The sequence below is a fragment of the Bipolaris maydis genome, assembly GCF_028858645.1.
Source record: "Bipolaris maydis strain C4 unplaced genomic scaffold PSV08scaffold_6, whole genome shotgun sequence".
In the NCBI taxonomy this organism is placed as follows: Eukaryota; Fungi; Ascomycota; class Dothideomycetes; order Pleosporales; family Pleosporaceae; genus Bipolaris; species Bipolaris maydis.
In genome coordinates, this window is record NW_027093862.1 from 1257526 (window position 1) to 1274518 (window position 16993).

General features: G+C 54.3%; 4 protein-coding genes across 4 annotated transcripts; 2 read left to right on the plus strand and 2 right to left on the minus strand.

The window, feature by feature from the left end:
- Positions 1–133: 133 nt before the first annotated feature.
- PSV08DRAFT_409473 (aromatic amino acid aminotransferase 1) lies at positions 134–5794 on the minus strand (the record flags this gene model as incomplete). Its single annotated transcript, XM_014226095.2, has 5 exons — positions 134–1554; positions 1611–1848; positions 2802–3067; positions 3124–5012; positions 5526–5794. 5 exons carry the CDS (start codon positions 5792–5794, stop codon positions 134–136), a joined length of 4083 nt encoding a protein of 1360 aa, XP_014081570.2.
- A 1193-nt stretch (positions 5795–6987) lies between these two features.
- PSV08DRAFT_409476 (glycosyltransferase) lies at positions 6988–13842 on the plus strand (the record flags this gene model as incomplete). Its single annotated transcript, XM_066093829.1, has 5 exons — positions 6988–9716; positions 9774–10264; positions 10317–10659; positions 11776–12637; positions 12685–13842. 5 exons carry the CDS (start codon positions 6988–6990, stop codon positions 13840–13842), a joined length of 5583 nt encoding a protein of 1860 aa, XP_065949229.1.
- Positions 13843–14296: 454 nt separating this feature from the next.
- On the minus strand, positions 14297–15864 carry PSV08DRAFT_294633 (ribosomal protein S8e/ribosomal biogenesis NSA2). The gene is made up of 8 exons (XM_014226099.1): positions 15782–15864; positions 15376–15665; positions 15259–15323; positions 15084–15197; positions 14946–15031; positions 14843–14891; positions 14701–14789; positions 14297–14635 (listed from the first exon to the last, which is right to left on the minus strand). Exons 1-8 carry the CDS (start codon positions 15817–15819, stop codon positions 14581–14583), a joined length of 786 nt encoding a protein of 261 aa, XP_014081574.1. The 5' UTR covers positions 15820–15864; the 3' UTR covers positions 14297–14580.
- Positions 15865–15972: 108 nt separating this feature from the next.
- Positions 15973–16951, plus strand: PSV08DRAFT_294647 (uncharacterized protein). Its single transcript, XM_014226100.2, has one exon. The coding sequence runs from the start codon at positions 16040–16042 to the stop codon at positions 16787–16789; it is 750 nt and encodes a 249-aa protein (XP_014081575.1). The 5' UTR covers positions 15973–16039; the 3' UTR covers positions 16790–16951.
- Positions 16952–16993: the final 42 nt, after the last annotated feature.

Here is a 16993-nt window from a genome sequence, read left to right on the forward strand (position 1 = left end):
TCTGATGCTATGCTCCACCAGCAAAAGCACTCAACAACCCTTCCACAATCTAGACTTCAATTCCTCTCTCTCTCTCTCTCTCTCTCTCTCTCTCTCTCTCTGTGCGTGTGTGTGCGTGTGTGTGTCTATCTATCTACTTCTCCTTAGCATACTCCCCAAGCCCAAACTCCTCCCTAACCGCCTCTCCCAACCTCCTAATCCCCTCATCAATCTTATCACTCGGCGCCGTCGCATACGTCGCTCTGAAAAATAGAGTGTTATGCTCTTCCTCGGCATCGGCATAGAACCAGCTACCGCGCATAACCAGAGTGCCATGGCCAATAACGCGCATGAAGATGCTCTCCTCGATTGCCTCGATGCTCTTCTCGGGATACGCGGGGTGCTTTGTAAAGTCGACCTTCATCCAGTGAAACATGCCCGCCATGGGGGGCTTCCACTGCATGATTTCTTGCGGCAGGTGCTTTGCGCAGGCGGCGAGAATGGTGTCGCGGCGCTTGGTGTATTGCATGCGGATGTGGATGAGCCAGTCGAGATAGCCGGCGTGGCCCCAGTGCTCGTCGAGCAGCTTGAAGAGCACGAGTTGCGAGATGCCAGATGGGTTCTGCGTTGAGACGTCGGCATATTTGGCGTACCGCTCGATGATTTGCGCGGGTGCCGTGATCCAGCCTACGCGCGAGCCAGGGGCAATGACTTTGGAGAAGGAGTCCATGCGGATTACCCGGCCGTCCGTGTCCATGGAGAGGTAGCTGGGGACGAGGGATTTGATAAACTCGGCATGGGAAGAAGGAGGTGGGACATCGGGTGCGTTGGGGCCCGTGTAGGGTTGCATTTGGAGGAAGTAGTACGGTTCGTCTTCTATGATGTGGATGTCGTGCTTTTGGCACACTTTGTACAGTTCTCGGCGTCGCTCGCCGCTCGATGTTGCGCCAGTTGGGTTTTGTCCTGTAGGCACTGTGTAGAGGAGACGTGGTTTGCGGGATCCTCGAGCGGATTGGTCCCAGTTTGAGAGTATGCGGTCCATCTCGGTGGGCAAGAGACCTTCACTGTCAATCGGCACGCCACATACGCGGACGCCCATTGGCCTGGCGGTTTCGACAAAAGCCGAAAATGTGTACTCCTCGGAGAGAACCATGTCGCCGGGTCTTGTGAGCATTCTGAGCAACATGTCGGTGGCGGATGTGCTTCCAATCGTCATTGTGCACCTCCAGTCTTCATATGGTGGGTCGTGCACCAGTTCTGTGTGCTCAGTCATGTAGCGCAGAAGCTGTGCTGAGCCTGAGCCCTGGCCGTAGTTGAATGCAGTGGCAATGTCGAAAACGGACTTGTTCTCGGCAAGGTCGTGTTTGCCCGCAGTAAGCGTCACTCCCGATTCTTTGGTTTCAGGCTCAAGGAAGTGTCCGACCTGGGGCACCTTGACGGATAGCTCCTCAAAGGGAAAGTATTCGCTAGAGGGCAGTCCTCCTCCGAGAGATATAAGACCTGGTGTACTGAGAAACTTGGCCGCTTCTTTTAGAGAGTTGCCCTTTCGAATCAGGGCCTCATTAGTCAAAATGCCTAAGGGCAAGTAAGCTATCATGCCTGCAAGTTGCTACCTGATCCATAAAACCTACTGCTCCATGACTTTGCTTTGGGCTTGTGGTCGTGCGATTTAAGCCGAAAGTTTGACGTATCAGACGGTGCTGCTACACCCCATTGTGCTGCAGTAGTCTTCTTTCTCCTTGCGGGCATTTCATTGCTCTGTATGGGCGCACTCAAAGGGTTCGGAATAGTAATTCCGGATGTGTCCGAGGTGGCGGATACCTCGACTGCAGACGGAGGTGCCATTGCGTGCACGGTGCTTGTGATTGTCTGATTGTAATGTTTGGTTGGTAGTAGTGTACGCAGTAATGTAGATGTTTATCTTGGTCCACTTGGCTTCTGTAAGATCTGGTTTGATATCGAGGCAAGCGGGTGTAAAAGTGAAGCCCAAGTTTCATGGGACTGTGTAACGTTTAAAGCTCGTTCTGTCGGGAGTCAGATACATACTAGTCGGTCATATCGCGCGCCCTACATATGTAGTCCGACGCGTGCCTGTGGAGAAGTGGAGCCGCTCAACTATGGTTTCGGTAACGGCTAGCCACGGGCTGGGGAAGCGACGCGAAGCGAGTCCACAGAAGCCGCACGCTAAGTTTCTACTATCAATCTTATCATGCAAGCTTCACGCCCTTTGCTGGCGTGTCCATCTCCCAGGCCCGGGCACATTTCATGGGCTACTCTCGAAACTTCGGCCATGGCCCATGTGTGCCACGGGAATGCGAGCGTTGGTAAGGCCGTTGCATGCATGCATGCATGCCGAAAGACGGTCGATGCTGTTGCAGTTCAACACTACGTAAGTTGAGAGCCATTGGCCAATCGGTGCTTTCGGGACGCCGTCACGAGACGTGACACCACGTGCGGACACAAAGCCGGTAGCACCCGCGCTGAACAGACGACAATCTATTATATCCTCCTGTCCTGGATATCTCTTTAGCATGCAGGTATCCCCAGTAGAATGCTGCGACTAGACAATACTGCACAGGTCCCTGCCAAGACTGGCGGGGTATTTTTTGACGCTCAGATCCAAACGCATGTAGCCAACAAACATAAGTTACACCAAACTCCGTAGATCCACAGCCTTCCCTTATCCAAAACAACCAACCATGCCCCTCGTCATAAGAATATAACACCGCAATGTATGCAGTCCCAAGTAAATAGATGCAAGCCGGGTATAGGACAACAGAGGCGGACACATCGTCGAGGCACTCGATGCCTTGTCACATTACCACACAATTCTCATCTTTTTCTTTGTCTTTTCCACCTTTTTCTTTTCGCAGCTTGGTGTTTTTGTCGGGAACATTTGCTGGTGTTGAAGCCAGAGGATTCGGTTGTCCCGATGCTGCGGCTTGAATGATTGCGAGACGCTGCTTTGCTCTTTCGTCTCCTGAGTCCGCAGCCTTGACGTACCACACGTTGGCTTCTAGAGGGTCTCGACGGCAGCCGATGCCCATTTCTGTGAAGTAGCCGCACGCATACTCGGCTTTTGGGAGACCTGGTATTGTTAGTCAACAAATTGCGGGAGGGGGAGGCGACGGATTGGACACTTACCATGCTCAGCAGCCTTCTTGGCCCATTCGTATGCCTCGTTTTCGTCTTTTTCCAGGACGGGTTCAGCACCAACCATGTACCAGGCGCAGAGATTCATCATGGCCTCGGGGATGTCGGCCTGAGCAGCGCAATTGTAATAGTGAACAGAAAGTGCAGCATCCTTGGGGCATCTCAACAAGCCGTGTTCGTAGGCTTCTCCAAGCTTCAGCGCAGCTAATGGATGGCCCAACTCTGCAGCCTGTGTGAACAATTGCACTGCGTAGACTTCGTCCTTGAAAATGTCGTCTCCGTAGCCTGTCTCGTGCAATAGACCCAGTTCGTAGGGCGCGACGTTGTACTGGAAGTCAGCTGATTCCGAGGCTCGCTTAAGCCACTTGACGCCCTCCCGGTACTTGTTCTGAAGACCCATATCGCCAGTCAAACACGCCTTTCCAAGCCGAGTCGCAGCTCCAGGATGATTTTTGGATGCTGCAGCGCGGTAAAACTGAACAGCTTTGGCGTAGTCTTTGCGACAACCCCACCCAAACTCATAGCAGAGCGCGGCACGAAACGCAGACTCGGCATGACCGTGTTTACTGGCAGCGATGAATAATGGAAAGGCTCGATCGTGGTCGGGCTTATCTTTGTTGAACAGACCTGATGCATATCCATCTGCGAGATAGTATTGTGCAAACGGGTAACTGCGGTCGGCTAGTTTCTGGAGAATCTGGCGCGCTTCTTTCAACAACTCGACCGACGACATGCCATGGGTATTGTTCATGCCTTCGTTTGCCATGACCTCGTGGGCAACCTGTATCATGAACAGCGCAAACTCGTACTGGACTGCGCTATCTTGCGTCTTTTTGACGTTTGCCCTGTACATATCTAGCGTCTTTTTCTCGTCGAGCAGCGAAGCATTCTCCCCCACCACACCCCGCAGTCCGGTCTTGCCGAAATTTGCTACGGGTGCAACCTGCTGGTTGTATGGGAGATTGGTCAAGTCAAGGTAGGAAGATTCGGGTCGGACATCTGGTGATCGGCGTGAGTTTGAGACTTGGCGGGCATAAGAGTTGGGCGATCCGTGGGGGGATGGCATGCCGACCACGGACAGGCGGGGTGAATCCGTACGGCCTGGTACATGGAGTTCCGAGCCTAGAGTATATGCAGAACTTGGTCTGGGGACCGTAGAGCGCGGAACCTGTAAAGGCCCTTCTTGGCCATAACTGTGCCCACGGTTATGTCGAATACTGTAGCCATTTGACGAATTCTGGGAGCCAGAGGCCGGAGATTGCGTGGTTTCACGAGGAGAATGTGTGCGTGGAGGCGGAGTGGGATGTTTGGGAATGTCTCTAGGCTGGTGGTGCTCCGTGGTGGTGTATGCAAGCTCGAGCTCGTCCTGAGCGTTTGCAGCGTCCATCTCGGCGACGTGGGAAAAGCGGGCAGAGTAGAAGCTGTTGCTTATATGCAACGGTCTGAAGGGGATGTTTTGCGTCGGTGGAACCGCGTCTGCAGAACGCCCGTTTTCGGGTATGTCTGGCGATTCTCTAGACGGGGTTCTAGAATGGCCGTCTGAGCTTTGGGTCACGGAAGAACCGGACTGCCTTGAATCACGGCCGGCCGTTATGGGATCATGGCGCTGGTCAATATTGAAGGAAGGAATAGAGGGATTACGTGAGGGCGTATGTGGATCGGATGTGCGATACGAGGAGCCAGGTGGTGGATTCAAGTCTGGCTGGTGGGCGGCGTAGGGTTCTTCGTCGAGGGGGAGAGATGGCAGCGGCCTGGATGGCGGTGTCGAGACGGGTTCGGCCATGGCTCTGAAATTGCTCCACTTGCCCCCCTTCCTCAGATCTCTCGAGATAATGTGTGTTATGGCCACTTGGATGCACTGACTCGCGGTAGCGGTGGGGCTCTAAAGTGGTTTCCTTAAGCGGCGCCCCAAGGGACTGACTGGCGACCAGGCAGCCAGCGCACGCAGCGCACGCAGCGCATGCAGCAAGAGAGTGTCGGCGGATGTGAGCCAGACTTTTGCTACGGGTGTTTGTCAGTGCCGTGGGTGAATGCGGCGTGGCAGCACATGGACGTATACGTACATACTATGTATGCATATGTATGCGGACGAAATTGGGAGGCGACGACGTGCGGCGGCACAGAATGCAGAACCCTGGGGTGAGGGATCTTCGAGACGGGCCCGGGGGCGGTTAGATTCACCCGTGGGCTCACAAGCGGAATTTCAAGGGTCCAGTTAACTATTCACGCCTCTTGACACTCTGGGACCCTGACACGGGCGTTGCAAGATGGCGTGCAGATACGACGGTTAGTGGCAGCGTGTTTCGGCAGGCGAGGGGCAGACTATTTTTTTTCTGCAAAAAAAACTTGACAGGGCCGGACGGGGTGGCAATTGATGTCTTAAGAAGCCCCACGCATTGCGGAAGAGCGTGTTAGGCGGCACTTTACATAAGGAGGGACAAGCAGCTGGGCGGCAGAGCACGGCTGGCTGGGCAAGCGAGGTGGTGTGTGTGTGACCTTGAAACGCAACCACTATCGATGTGGATGTCTGATCCGATAGGGGGTTAGGCGCTCGACTCGCCCATGCACTACTCAGCGAATGCGGAGAAACGTGACCTCTTCGGCCAGGGCAGTGTGCATGGACGCGCCCGAAAGCAGCATCAGAAGAGGCGGTGGTGTGCATGCTTGCACTGCTGTGCTGCCGAGGAAGCGAGAGTGTCGCCGAAAACATGACTGCCAATGCTATATATATGCCTGCGTGTGGACATGAGAATGTGTTGAGGAGATGGGTATACGAATGACATGCCAGGACGAGCAAATGAGTAAAAGACTGTCAGCCCCGCGCCCCTTTGCCTCGTCTGCAGCTAGCTAGTAATAACACTGAACGCCTGAGCACAAAGTCAGCGCCACAGCTGGGTGCTAGCTGCCAAGTAGTTGTAACGCGTGGATACCAATACTGCGGAGAGTGGACGGATGGGGAGTTTGCTGTCAGCACCTAAAATGTCATCATCGAGGCTTGTGCTGGCCTCTTCCCATGTCAGTCTCGGTCGAATAGGCCAACCCCGCGGTAGCCACCGGTTCCGCCCACTCGGCGGCATGGCGGCGGTGCACACAAGGAAGAAGGAAAGAAAGAAAACAAGAAAAAAGAACGTCGTCGTCGCCGTCGAGCAGGTTGGAACACGCAGCGTCGACGAGGGCGGCGGTCGTCCATGTGCCGCAGGGGAGCGGGACGCGGTGGTTGCAGCCAGCCAGCCATGGTCGCCCGTGCCTGGCTACGTGCTGCTGCTCGACCAACGGCGGCATGCCTGGGCAGGGAGGCGGCGGCGTCTGGAGCAACCGTGTTCATCTGGACTTGGGCGTATGGGCAGAACAGTCCGCCGTAGCTGGGGGAACGGGACAAGTGCAAGGCTGAAAATAACTCATGGCCGCCATGCGATTCGCGCATGGGCGAGGGCCATCGGGCCACTGACAGGGGGAGCGCTCCTCGTCGCCCCATAGCCCCATCTATCAAGGGTGCGGTTGACCTCGCAACACCGCTGCCAGGGTGCTGCTCGTTCGTCTGCTCGACCGTCTCTCGCTGTGTTTATTCGCCCCATTGTTCGCTCGCTTCCTCTGCCTCACACCTCTCCCCGTGGCCGACACGCTCGTTGCTGCCTCGATTGGCCGGCTGCCCTTTGCTGGACCGCCCGCCCACTCTGCCACGCCCGCTCTTCTGCCCATCCACCGCCGCCACCCCTGCACCCCGTCACCGCACCGCACCGCAAACACCGCTGCTGGTAACCGCATACACTCCGGCCGCCCATTCTTCCCTCGCCCAGCAGGCGCCCCCCGCAGTCGCACTGTGTAACGACACCTGGGTCCGCGCCTTCCTGCACCATGTCCATGCCCCAGCGGCCAGAGCCCTCGTCGCCCCGGCGGGAGCGACGGCACTCACATCGAAACTCACAATCCCGTCGCCGGAGGACGTCGGACGTCGAGAGCTCCCGCTCTCACGACCGCACACACAGCAAAAGCCATGCCAGCGCCCACTCACGCCCGATGCCAACCCCAGACGCCCCCGTTCCCATGGAGCGCGACCCCATCATGCGGGGCCAGCAATACGCTCCAGGCCCAGCATTGGGCAGGAAGCGCAGCCTGATCAGACCCGAGCGCCAGCGTATGGATCCGAGTCACCCCAACTACCACTATCGCAAGCATGCCCAGCGCATGGACGTCCACCCCTCGACAACCGGCAATGACCCCATCATGGAGGACAGTCTCGAGGCCGAAACCGTAAGCTCAGACAGCACCGACCTCAAGCCACCCCACATGCGAAACGCCTCTGGCAGCGGCTACACCGACAAGGACGCCCCGCTCGACGACAATGCTGAACCACAGGTCCAGCGAAAGCTGGCCCGGAGCAAGACCATGGAGGCTCGCCAGAAACAGCGCCAGAAGGAGCAGGATAAGCTGCGGCCACCTAGTCTGTGGAATGTCTATTGCGCAATCATCACCTTTTGGTGCCCCGGTGCTGTCCTCAAGTGTTTTGGAAAGCCGCAAAGAGCACAGCAGCGTGCTTGGCGAGAAAAGGTTGGTCTGGTCAGCATCATCTTGGTCATTTGTACATTCGTCGGATACTTGACTTTTGGTTTTACCGAGACTGTTTGCCCCGCTGGAGGTAGCGTCCGCCTCAGGACCAACGAGGTCGGTAATGGGTACCTCATCATTCATGGTCAAGCCTATGATCTTGCTCAGTCCAAACATCCCCGCGCTCGCGGTATCCCGGAAAACGCAAACGTTCTCTTCGATCTTCCCGAGAAGCACGGTGGTCAGGATGCCAGCTTTCTCTTCCAAAACGTCAACGGCGCCTGCAAGGGGCTTATCACGGAAAAGCCCAACTCTGGTATCCCTACAGACAGCAGCGGAGACTTGGGCTGGTACTTCCCCTGCCGGCTATTCAACCAGGACGGCTCGTCCAAGCCCAACATGACGTTTTTGGAGTATAATGGCTACATGTGTCATACTTCGGACCCAGCTCGTAGGGCTTTCTACAGCCTGCGGGATGCTGGAGACGTCTATTTCACCTGGGACGACATTCGCAACTCCTCGAGGAACCTCATGGTATGGGGCGGTGATGTGCTGGATCTAAATTTGCTCGATTTCTTCAACCGAAGTGCGGTTAATATCCCACCTATTTTCGATGAAATCCGCCAAAACCCGGCCGTTCGCGGTGCAGATGTCACGCGTGCTTTCTCTTCCAGCTACGAGAAGCAGGTTGCACGATGCTTTACTCAAATCATCAAGGTTGGCTCCATTGACACGGAGAGTATTGGCTGCATCGCCTCTAAGGTTGTTCTCTACGTTTCGCTCGTTTTCATTTTGGCCGTTGTCGTGGCCAAGTTTATCCTCGCTTTGGTATTCCAATGGTTCATCTGCAAGAAGTTTGGTGCCACCAAAACATCTCTGGGCCCCGTCGACTCCAAGAAGCGAAAGCAGCAGATTGAAGAATGGAGCGATGACATTTACCGCCCCCCGCCAAAACTCCTCGAATCGGTTTCTGGCTCCGACCGTACGGCCAAACGCGGTAGTTTCTTGCCGGCCACATCAAGGTTCACCAGCCCGTACTCTGTTGACAAGAACACCAAGACCCGCGCCCCGCCAACAACCATGACAAGCCAAAGCGCTGCTTCTCGCCTGCTTGGATCTAGCGGTCCCATGTACAAACAACTCAATGCCAGTCATGGCACACTAGGCGTCGACGGTAGACACAGCACGCAAGCGTCGCAGGAGCCTGGGTCTGATATGTATTTCTCCAACAGCACCGAAACGAACCAATTCTCCAGTACTGAAGGCTCAGGACCCTCGGGATTCACACACGAAGCCGTTGTACCCCAGCCTCCTCCAGAGTGGCAGCCTTTTGGATACCCCCTAGCTCACACAATTTGCTTGGTTACTGCATACTCTGAGGGCCCCGAAGGTCTGCGAACTACACTTGACTCGATTGCCACGACCGACTATCCCAACAGCCACAAGTTGATTCTCGTTATTTGCGACGGTATGATCAAGGGACACGGAGAAGACATGACGACACCCGAAGTCTGTCTTGGCATGATGAAGGATCACGCAGTCTTGCCGCATGAGGTTCAGGCCTACTCCTATGTCGCGGTTGCCAGTGGTTCGAAGCGCCACAACATGGCCAAGATCTACTCTGGTTTCTACGATTATGGCGAGACGACGCGTATCCCCGTTGGAAAGCAGCAACGTGTTCCGATGCTGCTGGTGGTCAAGTGTGGCACTCCCGACGAGGCTAAGAACTCGAAGCCTGGTAACCGTGGCAAGCGCGATAGTCAAATTATTCTCATGTCATTCCTGCAAAAGGTCATGTTTGACGAGCGCATGACGGAACTCGAGTTTGAAATGTTCAACGGTATCTGGAAAATCACTGGCATCTCTCCCGATTTCTACGAGATAGTACTCATGGTAGACGCCGACACCAAGGTATTCCCCGACAGTTTGACGCACATGATTTCGGCCATGGTAAAGGACCCGGATATCATGGGACTCTGCGGTGAGACCAAGATTGCCAACAAGCGGGACTCGTGGGTTTCTATGATTCAGGTCTTTGAGTAAGTGTTGATTTTTGATTTTTGTATGTTTGGAGAATAGCCTGCTGACCGTGATAGGTATTTCATCTCTCACCATCTGGCCAAGTCGTTCGAGTCAGTCTTTGGTGGTGTCACTTGTCTTCCCGGATGTTTCTGCATGTACCGCATCAAGGCTCCCAAGGGTGGCCAAAACTACTGGGTCCCCATTCTGGCCAATCCCGACGTTGTCGAACACTACTCTGAGAATGTGGTGGATACGCTGCACAAGAAGAATTTGCTGCTGTTGGGTGAGGACCGTTACCTGTCGACACTGATGCTCAAGACGTTCCCCAAGCGAAAGCAGGTGTTTGTGCCTCAAGCTGTGTGCAAAACCACGGTGCCAGACGAGTTCAAAGTTTTACTGTCGCAACGTAGACGATGGATCAATAGTACTGTCCACAACCTGATGGAGTTGGTACTGGTACGAGATTTGTGTGGTACCTTCTGCTTCAGCATGCAGTTTGTTGTCTTCATCGAGCTGATGGGAACCCTGGTCCTACCCGCCGCCATCGCCTTTACATTCTACCTCAGTAAGTTTTGGCATCTCTTTGTTCAATGACATGCTTTGCTGACTGTGTCCAGTTGCCATTTCTATCAAAGCCGCTGTGCAGCACACGGCAGCGCCTGTGATACCTCTGGTTCTTCTTGCGCTTATTCTCGGTCTACCTGCGGTTCTTATCATTATCACAGCACATAGGTGGTCATATGTTGCCTGGATGTTTGTCTACCTGCTGTCGCTGCCCGTTTGGAACTTTGTCCTGCCGACGTACGCCTTCTGGAAGTTTGACGACTTCAGTTGGGGCGATACTCGAAAGACGGCTGGGGAAACGACCAAGAAGGCAGGATTGGAGTACGAGGGTGAATTTGACAGTAGCAAGATCACAATGCGCAGGTGGCGAGATTTTGAAGCAGGTAAGATAGACGTGTTCGTTGAGGTCATGTTGTCACTAACGGTGGACCCCTACAGAGCGGAGACTGAAGACACCAGCGGCGACATCGGCTGGCGGATGGCCACAGCACCAACAGCGACAGGGATATGACCAGTACTATGATAATTGATTGATTGTGCAGTGTCATGTAGCAGGCCAGGGAGGCGCTGTGTAGCCGATAGGGGGAGGGGGGGGAGCAGGGGAAAAGTGCATTATTTTTGTACCACGTTGGCTACTGCATTGTGCAGGGGGTTGTTCTTGTTTACGCGGGTTACATGTATGATTGTCAAAGGGGCATGTTGTATTTTTTTCTCGGAGATTCCCACTTTGCATTGTGCCGTCATCTATGTAGACGCTGCGCATATTAGTAATATCGTACATGGCGGCGGAGAGGCTGCCTGGAATGAATGTAATGCCATATGAGATGAAGTCGGTCGTGTGTAGGGATGTGCAGTGTTGCGTTTCAGGCTTGTGCATGGTGAAGGCCGTTTGGATGGCGCCGTCAGACGCCTTGTGGCTGCTGTTCTGTCGTAGTCTGGCAACGCTCTTGTCCACTCACGCACGCGTCCGGGCAGGCTGGTTCGAGGGGTTTGCAGTGCAACCGTGTGGCAGCCAGTGGTGGCGTCAGCTTCCTGGCCCCAAGGGACTAGGCCGACGCAGGGTAGTGTGCTGCCTGCATCCCAAAAGAGGCCTGACAAGACCAAGTGCCTGTGTGCTTGTGCAGCGGCGAGTGGGCACTGCATTCTCGTTGTGGTTGTCGTGTTGGCAGTGCCATGCGAGTTGTGCTACGGTGCGTGGGGCACGTCGGCGACCTCTTTTGCCCATGGGGGGAGGGGCCATGTGTAGAGTGGAGGCCGAGAGAGGGACGATAATGGGACATGTATGACAGACAGCGGTGCATGGTGGCAGCCACAGCGACCCCACACGCTAGACCCGCTGTCTTTTGTCGTGGCTGGTTGACGCTGCCGAGCCCTCGGCCTGTATGCGAAGGCCGGGTCGTCTCTCTCCTTCTTCCCCACATCCTTGACACTGTCTCTACGGACCAGGATACCCACATTGCGCCCAACCGCCCGTTGAAGACGCCTGCACCAGCTGGGCCACACCCATCGCAGCCCACAGTCGCCTTCCATCACTGCCTCGGCGGCCCCGCGACACCGGCAATACGGCCGACAGCGGGCGTCGATGGCCAGCACGCAAGCCCACCACGACTGGACCGCGCCACACTTCACCACGACAGATGCCACAACGCCGCCCCAAATCCACCCGGCCCCTGGTGACTGTCCTCACTCGCCCGATGCCCTGGCCGCTGCAGTGACCCTGGCGACACTGTCCGACAACAGCCCGTCCACCAGTCATGCTGACCATGCCGACGACAATCACAACGACGCCGACGACGATGACGATGGCTATGGCGGAGGGATATCGCTAGCAGACTACCAGCAATTCATGGACGACATGCCCCCACCACACGGCGCCCTCGGGCCAGACGAAGAGCAGGGCCAGGACGATGCCGCGGCCGAGGTGCACATGCAAACATTCCTATCCCCGGTCCACCCCGCCTACGTCGCATACCACCCCTTTGAGATATTCGACATATCTAGCACTCCGCACAACACCTCGACCACCCACATTCCCGCGCCACCGGTCTACATGAGCCATGTGTCCAGTGGAGACCCTGCACTTGAGCCACCGCCCACGCTCAACGAACCACATCTGAGCATCCAGGACAAGGGCGCATTCTGCCCCATCACCTCCTATTTCCACCACTACTTCAACCCGGACAAGGCCATCGTTCCCGGACTCGACCTCATCCACGTTCCCAATACAGTCACCCGAGACGACCTCAAATGCGACCGCTATGACTACCAAGGAATCGACTGGGAGATGCGCAAGACCACGCGCTCGGCCGTACGAGAATCGCGATTTGAATTCGAGAGTGAGAAGCTGTCGCCTGGCTTGAAGCAAGTCCGCAAGGTACCAGAGCTCCTTTGTGCTTCATGGTTTTACCTAACACATTTTAGAGCATAGCTCCTACCCCAAACACAGATGTCTTCTTCAGCTTCGCCAGAATCAACACCACTCCCCGTGTCTTTGTTCCTCATTTCCAGCTACGGAACGTTCTGACAGCCACATCCCGCAACGACATCTACTATGCCTATGGCCACCGCGTCTACCGTACAGACGCCCAAGGGGCACCTGCCGATGTCGTCGTAGACCTTAGCAAGCGCATAGCTATCGATGGCTCGGTAACCACCATTGCTTCTCGAGACAACGTCCTGATTGCTGGCGCCTTTGAGGGTGAATATGCAATCACGGACCTTTCATCTACCTACGGATCACCATGCACATTTGGCCGCACTACAGATTTTGTAACAGACACCAAATCGCGCATAGTCAACCACATGCATCTCTTTGATTCACGACGGACCTACTCTCCGCAGGCTGTCCTGTGTTCCAATGACCATCATCTCCGCATTCTGGACTGCGCTACAAACACATTTACCAACACATTTGTCTACTCGGCAGCCGTCAATTGCTCGGCCACTTCGCCCAACGGACGGCTGCGAGTCGTGGTGGGGGATTTCCAAGAAACTCTCATCACCAATGCCGAGACAGGCGAAGCATTCGAAACACTAAACACACACGCAGACGACGCATTTGCATGTGCCTGGGCAGACGACGGCATCCACGTTGCAACGGCCGCCCAGGACTCGACCATTGTCGTCTGGGACGCACGCTACTGGCGCGAGCCCCTCGCCGTCATGAAAAGCGAACTCGCCGTCCCACGCTCTCTGCACTTTTCGCCCCTGGGCTCGGGCCCCCGCGTGCTCGTCGCCGCCGAAGCAGACGACTACATCAACATCATCAACGCGCAAACCTGGGAGTCGAAGCAGGTCTTTGACTTTTTCGGTCCCGTCGGCGGCGCAGCTTTCACCCCAGACGGCCAATCGCTCTTCGTTGCCAACGGCGAGAAGCGCTTCGGCGGCATCATCGAGCTCGAGCGCGCGGGCTGGCCTGATGGCTCCGTCCGGCGAAACAGCCTTGATCACGAAATCTGGGATGACATCGCGACCGATTGGGCGCACGACGATGTCTTGACTCTCGGCTGCGGCAAAGTTCGTGGCGGAGACGTGGCCCGCCGACGACGAAATGTCGATTTGAGTCATGTCGTTGTTTGACGCCGACTTTTGTAGATGATTAAATTTGGAACAATCTTGGTACATGAGGCATGGAGAATTTGTGCAAATCCTATAGGTTTTTCTTTTTTTCCTTTCTTTCTTTCTCTTTTCCCCCCCTAGTCGCCTACAGTGTTGTAGTGGTTTGGTATGTACCTACCAATTCTTTCCATGAGCCGAGAAATCTCCTTGGCCTCTCTTTTTTTTTCTCGGATTTTTTTTTTTTCAGATTCGAATCACGTGCAACAGCAAATGGCATTTGGGAGGGAAAACATAGCGGTGGATGATACCATGATGGGCATTTAGGGGCATTTTGAATCACAGTTAGACTTTTTTTTTCTTACTTTTCTGTGTCCTCTTTGAACAAATCGGCGGCTTTTTTTTTTAAAAAAAAAAAAAGGCTTCTTATTCCACTGTCCGTACACATGTTGTATCAAAAGTGTGGGGGACGTGCTGTGCTGTCTCCAATGTGGTACATCCCCTGTTTTTTCTTGTGCATTCCATGTTACGAATTAAATTTTGCGAGTTTTCTCTTTCTCTTTCTCTTCCCCATGTTCCCCTTTCAACATATCCTTGCATCATCGGCATCGTTCATCCCAGCCTTTGCCTAGCAAAATTTTCCTTTATAATCCTTTCCAAAAAAGACTCTCTGTGTGATCGCCTCAACGCCTTCGAATCATGTGATAGGACCAAAACCCTCAACGCCGTCAAATGCACAGTTCCGCCATTTGGAGTAGAGCCTTAGACGAGCAAAACGGCGTTCAAGCACCCGTCATTTTCAGGGTTGTTGGTGATTCTGTTGGTGCACATGTTAGTCGGTTGGTCCCTGGACAAACATCAATTCATGCGGCATCAACGTACTGAGCATAGCGACCCCAAACAACTTTTCCTCCAGCGGTCACAAGTCCAAGTTCGGAGACGTTTACTTCGATAATGGTACCCTTTGTCAACTGGTAATCGTTAGCATCAAGTGGCTGGCGAACAAGAGTCTGGCAAAACATACCACACCCAACTGAGTGTACAATGGCTGCTGTGGGTTCTTCTTGACCGAGCTGTGCAGGTGTTAGTATGTTGTCTTCCGTTTACGTGGTTTCGAAATGACATACATAATCGGTAGTTGAACTGTTACGTTGAGCTCAGGGTGCGTGACGTTCGCCTTCTTGTAACGCAATCCCATAGGCCTGATGAAGCGCTGGATTCAGTGTCAGTGTGCGCTTTGTGCGTTGAGCTATAGCTGTACAAACCTCGTATTTGACAGGTCGACGAGTGAAGCCAGGACCGACAAAAGTAGGCTTGGTAATCATTCTCTTCCAAGACTTCTTCTTCGTCTTCTTACCCGTCTTGACAACACTGAACATCTAGATAAGTACAAAATTAGTGCATATCCTAAAAAAACCTGATGCAAATGGTGCTCCTTACCTCCTCCTCAGAGATACCCTTGACCTTTGGAAGCGGCACAGAGAACCTGGCAGCCTTCTCATTTCCTAAAATACAGCGTCAGCACGTGCAGACAATCAATGCAAATGGTTTACGAACGCTTTTGCTTGATGGCAGAGGACAAAGCCTTGGCATTCTTTTCGTTGGAGCGGTCCAAAAGGTAGGAAGGCAGCGCCTCGGTAGCGGGCTCGGGAGCTTCGTTCGACTTGACATTTCGCTCCTCGTGGGCGCGAATCTTTTGCTTCATCTGAATCTTCTCCTTCCTACGCTTCTCGGCATATTGCTTCGCCCTCAATCCACGCAGGTTCTGGGCCTTCTTGGACGCATTGTGACCCTCACGAGCTTCCTTCTTTCGTTGGCGTTCATCGTGATCAAAGCGCTTTCCGTGCCTAGGATGGAGTCGTTAGCCAGATTCTTCATTTGCCAGGTGGTGCAGCCTCGGTATTTGCGATGCGCGGAGAGCCTGCGGGTTGGGTGGCGGCATGGGCAGTGGGCAGAAACGTACTGCTTCGTAAAGCGCTCAATGTACTCGTTCTGAGGCATGGCGACTACCTCTCTGTGCTGGGTGTGGTAGGGTAGTGGTGGAGTGGAGTAAGTCGCCCTACAACAGCGAGCGCAACTTGCCTCTCCAAAAAAATCGGCGCTAGCCCCCACTAGCGCGCAGCCATGCGGGAATCTTCAACATCGGACCTCCGCAACCACCAAGAATCTATCGAAACCCCCGGTAGTCTGCCAGCCATTGCGACTTGCACAAAACGCAATAATGGCACTGCTCGCTCGCACCGCCCGCAATGCTCTCTTCGAGTCGAGGTCGATAATACAGCCTTCGATTTTCCGCGCAGGAGTAACAACAATATCGCACAACCTCGACACATCAAATACACCAGAGCCGCTCATCCAATCCAGCCACCGCATATCAAAGGAAGCCAAGGAGCGCTCCAAAACACCTCAGCCTCTTCCAGCAAACGCCACTAAACCTCCTACCTCTGAAAACATCAAAGCATCGCCACATGCTCGATCAGACATTGTCTCAACGACACTCACACCCTCCATCCGAACACTCCTCCCGCTACTGCAAATGCAACCAGCACACTATATAACCGCACATCTTCACGGACGACCCTATCTCCTCACTCGCGGCGACACTCTTCGCCTCCCTTTCCAAATGCCGAATGTCCGCCCCGGCGATATCCTGCGTCTCAACCGCGCCACACACATTGGCTCACGAGACTACACATTAAAAGCACCAGAGGCCGTCAAGGGGACATCAGACCATGGGAAAAAAGTTTACTATTTGGATGAACGGTTATTCACTTGCAGAGCACGCGTTGTGGGCGTCGAGAGCGAACCGTTGCGGGTTGAGGAAAAGACCAAGAGGCGGCGGAGACATGTGAAGCATGTTAAGAGCAAATTGCACTTTACAGTGTTGAAGATTAGCGAGTTGGAAGTTAAGAGTCTGGAGGAGTACGAGACGGCGTTGGCGCAAGAGGGAAGAGAGCAGAGTGTACAATAGTGGTGTGAGGGTATGGTTATGCATTGAAAAATCCAATGTCGCAATGCCTCGACGACGAATCCTTGATTATACACATGTATCGATAGTCAATTCGACCGAATTTACAGCAACCAACTCAATGAAGAAATCCCTGGAATGCACACATCTAGGAGGCTTTCTGTACTTTTTGACTTGTCCTGGAATGGTGGGTATGCAAAACAACAT